This window comes from Triticum dicoccoides, chromosome 1B, assembly GCF_002162155.2.
Source record: "Triticum dicoccoides isolate Atlit2015 ecotype Zavitan chromosome 1B, WEW_v2.0, whole genome shotgun sequence".
NCBI classification, from domain to species: Eukaryota; Viridiplantae; Streptophyta; class Magnoliopsida; order Poales; family Poaceae; genus Triticum; species Triticum dicoccoides.
The window spans coordinates 159,694,052-159,705,165 of NC_041381.1; the positions used below are offsets into that span (position 1 = coordinate 159,694,052).

Below are 11,114 nucleotides of genomic sequence, written 5' to 3' on the forward strand. Positions count from 1 at the left end.
AAATTCATCCTACCACCCGGTGGTAGTAACCCCACATGTCTCATATACTACCATGTGGTACTATATATACTATTTTATTATTTTAAATATGTTCATATACTATATCTAAGATATTTCAAAGCAAGTTACATGAAAAAATTGCATATGAGCCCATAGTTTTTGTTATATTTGTAAAATACGTACATATTTGTACGTAAAAATGAGCATACTCAAAAAATGATACATACTACCTAAAAATTAGTATATATACTATCTAATCATTGTTATATACTACATACTACACGTACATACTCTTGGTTTTGATAGATACTACATACAACATACAAAACGCAAGTGGTGGTAACTACCACTGCTTGTAGGAAACATTTGTAATCCATCCTACCACCCGGTGGTAGTTACCCCACATGTCTCATATAGCAACGAACATTACTAATGATGCCAAACTTCCTTTTTGGCATAAACAAACCTTATGAAAGTAACCTTCCCACCTGGAGAGTGGAGATCATTGACTCATGTAAGGAATCTCCCAATGTTTTCTGTCACTAAGGTTGAAGGATGTTAATCATGATGTTAAGGCATACATTGGGAGAGGTCTCAAGATGCATGTGACATCATGCACATTACTAATGCAATGGAGTTTAAAGTCGAAACTATTGGATTTATTCCACTAAGTTTTGGAGGTGCTTAATTCCATTGATGATTGTTCATGCTACTGGTTATTGGAGAAATTTGTTTTTTGTCCCTCAGACATATGCCATGATTTTTATGTTATTAAGTAAACTCCAATTATGTAATGTTAGTCATGCCCTGAGGCGAGACAAGTTATGTTTTCACTGAATGAATCTTTTGTAAAGATTATATGCTAAGTTACAATTGAAGATGTAAGAGAAGTGTAATTAATGAGACCTCATCAAAATTGTGGTTTTAGACCACATTTCGAGGGGGAGAATGGAAGTCTCATTTAATATGAGATATCACTTTCACCTCTCCTACCTAGATAATATGCATCTCAATTCTCTAATTAAGATGAAACCAACGAGAAGTCTTGGTTGGAGAATGAATGAAAATCACACACTAATGTTAATTCTCTAATTAAGATGCAACAAGTCTTATTTAGAAAAATGTATGAAACACACGCTAATGTTAATTTTCTGATTAAGATGCAACGACTCTTATTTAGAAAATGACACTAATGTCCTGACTCCTTCTATTATGGTTGTGTACTTACCCCTTATGAATAATATATGAAACACGCATTGATGCTAAAGTGGCAAGTTTGCTAGTCTAATGACTATTATGATATTGACATAATACGTGGTTTGTGGTTATATTTCTGACCAACGTCATTTATAATCATGTGTCACAGTTCATTAAGTTCTTTTCCATCTTCAGCCCAACGATGTTGTGGTTTAGAACTGAGACGATTGTTATCAAGATTTTGGATATATTTTCCATCTTCTAAATAAAGTGATCATCAGGGAATCTGGAGCCTATGAACATTAATCTTAAGGATAACTCCATTATCTTTGTTCATATGCATCAGGGTAGATTGACAAGAAGAAAAATCCTAATGCAGCACTCGGTGTTGAGACTCAACAATTCCCCGTTCATTGATAATGTGTGTGAATGATCATCTTAGTGGCTTGTTGCCATATTGGATGAAGATTATGAGCTCTATTGATGAATAGAACTCAAAAGAATTTCCTCATTGAGAGTGACGCTTGTGTTATTACTATGGCATGCTCTTGTGTTGACTTAATTGAGAATGTATGTACGACTCAACAGTAAGGTTTTTTCATGGGTTGACATAAGGCATGTTATCTAAATAAATACAATTATGAGATAATACAAGTTTTGGACACTCATACTATAAGACGAGGGGGAGTAAGATCACTACGTTGTGGAGATGGAATATTTTGATGAGCCAAATAATTTCTATCTTCAATTTATGACATAAAGGATCTTGGTGATGCCTGATTCTATGCTTGTATTGAGTTTCGCCAAGATATAGGTCCAAAAGGAGTATAAGTTTTATTATGATGACATACTTTGATAGAGTATGAAAGAAAAATATTATGTACTAGTACTTTGTCTCACCTGCTACTAATGTGAAGGGCGATAAAAATGGATATCTTAGTGTCCAAGGAACCATTATGAACTGATCAGATAATGTTAGTTCCTTATGCTTCGGTTGTCAAAAGCAATATATGTATTAAACTATGAATGTGCCCTCTTATTTATGACCGGGATACTTGGCAAATTGTGTTTAATCCAGAATTGGACCACTGGAAAGCCGTTATCAAGCTTGTAGTATATGCAAGGCGATGACTATTACATGCTCACTTATAATGGATTTGATAACCTCATAAATGTGGGTTAGTCAGACACTGTTTTGGCGAGGTGTGTGGATATTAAGAATTCCATGTCATGTTATATTTGCACCCTCGCACGAGGAGTTTATCGTGGAAAAGCTCCTAAAGGACAATCATGGCATCTTCAATGATGCAAATTATTTGTGGCATGTTAAGAGGCTAGCAAGCAGGTTGTATGTCGAAAGAATATTATTCCCGAAGTGAAAGTGGTAGACAACACCATTAAACCACTTATTGCGATTATGAACATGCAAATCTCTATGCGAGTAACAACAAGTCAATTGGTATTGCCAAAACCATTGACATTATGTCTCCGTTGTGAAAGATAGAGTCCAGGATCAAACCTATGATGTTTGATTAATAAAGTTTTTACGGTTCCGCTTACTAAGGCTTACCATTTACCTGTCTATGTTGATGTTGCTGGCATGGGTTAGGAAAGCCTTTTGATCCTGGAATTAGGACCATCAAATAAACCAACTCCCATAAAGTAATATGCTATCCATTTCGAGATAGAATGGTGCACTATAAGTATTGAGGTTCAATGGCACTACATTGCCCATTGGAACACCTTACTTTGGTATATTCTTTCTATTAAGAGTGGGATTATGATGTTTGTTAACCTTACGATCAAGGGGGAGAATGTTGGAATTGATCTCGGTCAAAACAAACCGAGAGAAAAAGGGGGGAGCTCAACTCCCACGTATGTGCCCTGATCGGGGGCACCAAACCAACTATTTTGGTCTCGGTCCCGCCTCCTTAGCACCTAAGATATATAAGGAAGAAGGACCCTTCCCTTGCGATCTAACGATCTGCACGGTAAGGCCAAGTCTCTCGCTAACTACCGATCCTAATGAGGTGCTAATGGAGACGAAGACCGTCTACCACCGCCGGCCACATCCAGGGCAGTGCTGGCGGCACCCTGTACGTCCTACACCTACGCAGCTACTGCATCACCCATCTGCTGACTCTCTTCCCGGCCATCTCCTCGTTGCTGGAGACGTGGAGCCATGGGCTACAGAAGGGGCGCACCAAGCAGACAGCAAGTTTCCCTCTGTACTCGTAAGAAATCTCACGAACTCCTCTCTGTTGATTTGTTTGAGGTGATCTAATACTAGGCTCGAGATCCTATTCATGTTATGTCTAAAGTTTATATTTCTAACACCCACATGTCATAATCAAGGTTAAAATGCCCCAAGCGACTGATCAGTGTTTTTTGCAAAAGATTAGACAAAAAATCAATGGTTCCCGATAGAAATTCGGAAAATAGTGTTTTCTGCAAACCTAAGCGTAAATGTGATGGTTTTCTGCAATTCACTCCAGAACAAAGTGCTTGGGTAAGATTAGTGTTGGTATATAGATCGACCAGTCTAGATCCTAGATGCAACGACCATGAACCGGTGGGTTTGGTGGTAGCCGGGCGGTGGTTTTAGGGGGTTGAGATCCTCTGCAGTACTATATGGTGTTGTAGTGTCAATGACATGTGGGGCCAGGACCCACATGGCAGTGACTGTACAGCACCATCCAGTACTGCAGAGGATCCTAACCCGGTTTTAGGGCACGGGCGCACGGCCTTGCCGATGTTCCACATAGGAGTAGGCTTCTCTTGGGGTGAGCAGGTCCATAAAGCTGAAATCGAGCAGTATCCTGGAGACATAGGCCTCAGGCTACTGATGAGGTTGTACATCCTCTCTCAATTTCCACGGGTAACCTATCAGGTCCAAATCAAAAACAATTTGTGTTCACTCGCCAAATCAACATTGAAAATTTCCCCCAAAAAATATAATTGATCACGAACTTTCAGATGAGGGCATCTTTCCCTCTGATTCTCTCTTCCTGCCTAACCTCGATTTCTTGCTCTTCCGAGTCTAAGCTCCTTCTATTCCCCAATTACTAGTGTAATCTGTACCCAGTATCCAGTAAAAATCTAATAGTTTCCACCTGAGTTCCTTTTATACATGAATGCTAATATCCAGCATCTGATTGTTCTGTCTGAACAAGAACGAAATTTACAGATTAATTGTACATCTTGACTGGCTCCCAAAAATCTACACAGCTTACATGGTTATGTAGAAACTATCTGCACAATATACACCAACAAATAGTGACAATACACCAAAAGAATCCCAAGAGCAAAACTGAGTGATATCTGAGCATTTACAAGAAATACAGTTGCACCTTCTGGGCTTAAACTTAACTATGGTTTTCTGCCTCCGTCACAGTGCCCAACAAGCCAGGACCATGGACGCTCCTCTCTATGGGTGAACCAGGCACAAATGGGACGAAGCCTCTTCCCCCAAACATTGGGCGCATGAACTTATCATCGAACTTGCGCCATACACGATGAACAGAGCGAGTTGGCATGGTGAGAAGGTACTGGAGGTTTGTTTGGGGGGTAAGCTGGCCTACATCGAAGTCCGACCCCAACAAGCTCGCCGTAAGTGGGTCTAGGAATGACTGGCTTGAGATATCAGCTGCGGTGCCAGGTCTTGGTGGGACGAGGAGATTAATCAGAGGCTTAGTCAGCAAGCCGAAAACCTGGATCAAATATATAATCAAAAGGAAAGTCATTTCCCTTTTCTATGGGGGAAGCAAAATAGTCTTTATATGACAGCTGTATTAGCGGTTGACATCTCAACCAATTTATAAGTTTCTATATAAGGAAACAAGCAGCATTATGATGTCTGAAGAAAGCAGAACATAAACTTTAGTGTGTATTTTGTTCACAAATAACTAATAAAAATCCATGCTAGCCATAAGATAGCCATTGAATAATGATGAACGCAGCAAGGTATAGTAGTCTTACCATTGTGCTGAACAGAACAACAATGATTGTGCTGGTGATCATGACAGCATTAACTCGCACGGCAGTATGGCCAGATGTTGTAAACTGCAAAGATTTACAAGAGAGTGTTCTATATCAGAACCTCTATATATCAAGGCTGGCTTACCAATACATCATGTACTAGTTCCAAATCAATTCATTAGAGATAACTGTTCAGTTCATATTGTTACTGTCAAACATCACCTTGTTATAAGCAAGTGCAATTGAAACTGCTCCTCTCATGAGACCTGCCCACCATATGATTACCTAGAGAAAAACACCAGCAAGTTAGCTCCCTCTATGAAGGAGCAGAATGACAGAAGCACAAAAATAGATCAATAAATCAGTAAAAAAATTATAAATACTAACCTGTTGGTTGAAGGAAATCTTTGGATGTGACTCTTTTTTACTTAAGTTGGATAGAAAAGATAAAGGGAATACGAATGCTGCTCTTCCAACCATAACCAAACCCAATATAACAGCACTTAAAGCAATTGGTTTCTTAGGACTGCATTAAGGAAACAAAGCTTAAATTAGTTTGGGAAAGAGTTACAAAAAAGTATAGGCAAGACATCCAAGGCAGCTGATGTTGTGGCCTCATACTCAGCAGCGTCCACACGTTGCCGAGTAACAACAAATAGAAGCATTAAGGAGCTGTTTCTTTGCAGAATTTTCCAAATAAAAAACAACATCAAGTTTCATCATCGCTAACAGATGTAAGTCCACCAGAATACATTAGTTCTGCACTGCCAGACCCATCGGTCTGAATGGAAGCAAAACTAACTGCTGGATGATGCATAAGTGCTCCAGATATCTGGTGTAACCATGTAAACCTGCAGATTACTATTTACAGTTCTTAAAATCAGATAATTATTAAGGACAGCAAAAGGTACCTGCTACTAGCTAATTTCCATTTATCAATGTCCAATGCATCCATCCCGACATAGAGAAAAAGAAAAATCTCAGCAATGAATGATAAAGTTGCAAAAGTATGCCTGCAAAATGAATTAAAGAATGTCAGCAAGGTGGTATACTTTTTACAAATGGACAAAGGTGTCACAATGGCTGCAAGCAAAAGCTAGTTAGCAGCTCAATACATACTTCGTAGTAACCCTTGAGCTTTCTGTGACATTATGCCAAGTGTAATGTGACATTACTATTCCACAGAAGAACACGGTTAGAATGCCACTCAGATCCAGCAGCTGAAATACAACAAAGGATCTGTAAGCTGCTAAAAAGAGGAACTAAGGCAGCAAACAAACGGACATAGATAAATATAGTACCAATATCAAATGATAACTGGTTTATTCCCAAACATTTTAAATTAAAAGAGTTGTTTAATTTGAACTTATTATATTATCGTCACCCACCATTGACAGCATATACGAAAGGTATGCCATGAGTATCATGATAGCAACTTCTCTGTCAGTTGAGTGTCTGCGCATAACACCACAAGCGTGTCACAATAGTTTTCAAGTCTCTAAAGTAATTCACAGTGTAAGTAGTACAATGAAATAAATTGCTCCAATGAATGAAAAAAACACATAAAAGAACTCTGTACACACCTTGCAAAACAAAGTTTCTTAATAATGTATGCACTAAGCAACCCAGCCTGCCAAAACAAGAGTTCGAATAGTCAGTCAACAAAAGGCGTGCTCAAATGAATCATCAGGACAGAATGCTCAGCGGAATGAAATGATTCTTTCTGTGGTCTCCCAAAACCTACATCGCACAAATCCTAAAGCAATTCCTATTATTAGTGGTGGTGTCACAACAGTATGAGTAAAAGATTACTTACAGCTACTCCAAGAACGGTGCTGGTGAAGAATAGGTAGAGGAATTTTCCGATGAATTGTAGTAGAACGAAGACATCAAAATGATTAATATCAATGTTTTGAATTGCATTGAAGAGCACAACTGATGTAGCATCATTAACAACACCTTCACCAAAAACTAGACTATAGAGTAGGGGTGCTTCATCCTGGTTAAGCACCTGCAAGCAACAAATTTACAAACTAAATGGTCTGTTTTCTCACTTCATAACACAAAAATGGCAGATTATTCAATGCAAAACCTGTAAGGTGCAAACAGAATCTGTTGCTGAGAAGATAGCCCCAATTGCTGCACATATGGGTTAAAAATCAGCTAAAAGAAAGAGAAGATATCCAGCGGCATCCAAAGTCGAAACAGCAGCTTCACACAAGTACGTAAGTAAAGGAAAAAGTATCCAACCAAGATAGTCCCCAAGCTCGAGTGGACCAACATCAAGTTTGCTGAACAATCCCATAGCACCTGATATGTCCATTAGAAAAAAAGAATATTAGCACCTGAGCAAGTCATTGAAGTTTTAGTGATGCAATTGCAATGTATGAGAAAACCATGCTTGTAGATCATTTCCTGTATGAAGATGACTACCATAAATTCATGAACATAAAATTGTGATTCTTCACTAGGTTTCAGGAACAATTCCGGATGGGTAAATGATTCAATGTATGGCAAATTATCAGGTCTGTTTAACATATGCCTTATGTTTAATTTGCATCGGCGTTCAGATCTCAGCCCGTTTGAGATTACAGAAGTGCCTTGTATTCTGACTCGAGTTCAATACCATGTCAGCTTTTCCCAGATTGTGAAGACTTGAAATACTATTTAAATTTTAATCTGTGGATTGTGGTCATGCATCCACCACTCAAGGACTTGAAATACTAGCAGCGGCTCCCAAGACAAGCCAACTCTAAGAGATACAACTCGCCTTTAGTCCCAAGCAAGTTGGAGTAGGCTAGAGGTGAAACCCATAAGATCTCATGACCAACTCATGGTTCTGGCACATGGATAGCAAGCTTCCACGCACCCCTGCCCATAGCTAGTTCTTTGGTGATACTCCAATCCTTCAGATCTCTCTTTACGGACTCCTCCCATGTCAAATTCGGTGTACCCCGACCTCTCTTGACATTATCCGCACGCTTTAGCTGTCCGCTATGCACTGTAGCTTCTGGAGGCCTGCGCTGAATATGCCCAAACCATCTCAGAAGATGTTGGACAAGCTTCTCTTCAATTGGTGCTACCCCATCTCGTATATCATCATTCCGGACTCGATCCTTCCTCGTGTGGCCACACATCCATCTCAACATGCGCATCTCCGCCACACCTAACTGTTGAACATGTCGCCTTTTAGTCGGCCAACACTCAGCGCCATATAACATTGCGGGTCGAACCGCCGTCCTGTAAAACTTGCCTTTTAGCTTTTGTGGCACTCTCTTGTCACAGAGAATGCCAGAAGCTTGGCTCCACTTCATCCATCCGGTTTTGATTCGATGGTTCACATCTTCATCAATACCCCCATCCTTCTGCACTCATTCATTTGACGTAAAAATTTGTGATCCAAAACATTACTCTCTGCTTTTAGCTTAAGCCCCATTATGCTGTGTATTGAGTATGATACCAGAAGCTGCAATACAGAATCAACCAGAAAGATGGACTCTTCTAGAACCACCTCCCACTTTTTTTTCTACTGTTAGATAAAGTTTAGCTGGCTTCTGACACCAACTAAACATACCAGTAATGCTGAACTGCGTTAACAAAAGTACAAACGTGAAACAAAAATTAACAGGCAAAATTAAATTAATGATTTAGTAACTTACCGAACGTGATTATTACAAAGGATATCAATGTTCCAGCAGCACCAAACAAAATAATTGTCGCAAAGTTGCGGAAGAATTGCTTTTTCTTTACTTGAAACCTGATAGTTTGTGTAAATATTCACAATCATACAGTCAGAGCTAAAGACTTCAATCTTATGAAACATAAGTTACATAACTGCAGACTAATACTGTGACCCTGGAGTGAAACTTTTGAGCAAGTACTGAGATATCTATGCAGCTTCATAGATCTATGAAACACACACAAAAAAAAAATACCAAGTCCTTGTGATATAAGGAAAGATAGCCAAAATAACTGAATATACCCACATTTAGCAAGAGCAGTTGAACAAATGCGACTTGATTCACTCTAACTGTAAAGGGCCAGTGGGCCATTATACAATAACCTAGAAACCTAAACTATAAACCATAAATGTGGAGAATAAAAAATGATTTGCAACTTTGAGGGAAGCAGAGAGAAAATTAGTGGTTTAGCTGGAGTGTTAGGGTAACACCTCCGGACAAAAGGGAGTGGGTTGATAGTTGACTTATTGTTCATCTGATCGAAACATTTAGTACTATTTTCCCTGCATTATTTGAAGAAAATCATACTAATATATAAACTTTGATGTATAGTCTGGACTAGTTATCGTGCACTGCACATTGTTCAAAAGATTAAAAAAAACTAAAGTAAGGCACGTCAACACATTTTCTTGCACAGAAAACAAAACAAATGCCTGAAGATAACTAGTTGAAGTAGTGAATGAGCTCACCCGGCGTTAAAAATGATGGGCGGGAGCAAGTAGATGAAGAAAATATCCTCGCTGAAGATAAGGATGCGCGAATTCACCCCTTTGGTGCAGATCAGAATGACGCCACCCGTGATGAGCCCCTGCGATCGAGCAGCAAGCCAGGGAGAAAGACTCAGGGTTGCCCTGCTCCCTATCTCTGAGGCAAAACGACGAACACCTGGAGCGCACGGCGGGGGGCAGGGGACTCACCAGGACAAGCGCGGTGGTGGACTCATTGACCCAGCGGTTCCCCTCGAGCAGGTGGCCGAAGACAATGCAGCCGCAGAGCAGCGCGATGAAGATGTTGATGGCGACGATGGAGTCGTGGTCCGACACCGCCAGCCCGGTGTACTTGAGAGCGAGGGCTCCCAAATCGAGCGCCATGCCGGTCGCCACCTCGGCGGATCCCGGCCTTCCCCAGCCTCCGGCAGCCTGCGGCCAGCAGCGAAGGATTGTCAAAGCTGCGCAGATCCTAGATACCTTCGCTTCTTACAGGGAGGCTGGATCACTGGAAGCAAGCTGTGAGCAGCTGAATCACCAATCAAGAAACCAGAGGAGCGGCACAGTGATTATGGCTGATGAATCGCCAAGAAAGCAAGCAGCGCGCGGCTTAAGAAACCAGAGGAACAGAAGCTTGAAGCCGCACACAACTTCCCACTTGGCAAGAAGATGAGATAAGCAAGAATCATGGGTATCGAATTCGATCAGGATCCATTGACCCATGATGGAGGAGGACACTGTGCCGAGCCAGCGGCATGACAAAAGGAACAACGGCTGATGATGGGCACGCACCTGGACCGGACGAGAGATTCAGCTGCTTGTCTGTCCGCGGGGATCTGGAGAGGGGGTGGGGGAAAGAAAGGGGAGAGAAAAGTCTGGACTCTGGATGCGAGGCGAGCTTCGTCGGCCCGGTGGGCGGTTTGGACGGAGACGTGAGAGGGGCGGGGGGTGGTGGAGTCCCTCTCCCCTCCCGTTCCCATCGCCATCTGGCCATGAGAGTGGCAGGAAAGCGAGACGGGAGGGGAGTGAATGAATTAACAAATCGGTCGCGCGCCGCGCCCAACGGCCGAAACCTGCCTCCGAAAACGCACTCGAGAGGATGACCCGCGGGGCCGGATATAGCGGACCCGCCTGTATTACGCGGGGGTAGAGGTGGTATTGGTGGGAAGAGTACACGCGGGCGAATGATGGGGGCGACGTGGCGCGTCCGGATGGGTGGACAACGCTGCTGCTACTGCGGGCAGTGCTGTTGCTACCTGGGTGGATGGATTTGACGCCCCGATCTGTGGTGTTTTTGTCTGGTAATAACATGGCATGATTCCACTTCTGCTTGAACAGTTTTTTCTTTTCTTTTTGCGGGTCTGCTTGAACAGAATTACGCTGGAAAATGATCTTGATTTTTTCTAAAATACGAAAATGATCTTGATTTTACTAAAGAATAATATTGTACTCTAGAAAACGGTAATGATAACTTCCGAACGCTCGGGAGTTA

General features: G+C 41.3%; 1 protein-coding gene across 1 annotated transcript; it reads right to left on the reverse strand.

Annotated features, from left to right (window-relative positions):
• Positions 1–4,286: 4,286 nt before the first annotated feature.
• On the reverse strand, positions 4,287–10,586 carry LOC119325438 (sodium/hydrogen exchanger 1-like). Its single transcript, XM_037599187.1, has 15 exons — positions 10,415–10,586; positions 9,833–10,054; positions 9,605–9,723; positions 8,835–8,932; positions 7,426–7,485; positions 7,268–7,314; positions 6,992–7,186; positions 6,759–6,805; positions 6,564–6,630; positions 6,295–6,395; positions 6,087–6,188; positions 5,563–5,701; positions 5,398–5,460; positions 5,176–5,259; positions 4,287–4,907 (listed from the first exon to the last, which is right to left on the reverse strand). The coding sequence occupies exons 2-15, from the start codon at positions 10,004–10,006 to the stop codon at positions 4,563–4,565; spliced, it is 1,641 nt and encodes a 546-aa protein (XP_037455084.1). The 5' UTR covers positions 10,007–10,054; positions 10,415–10,586; the 3' UTR covers positions 4,287–4,562.
• Positions 10,587–11,114: the final 528 nt, after the last annotated feature.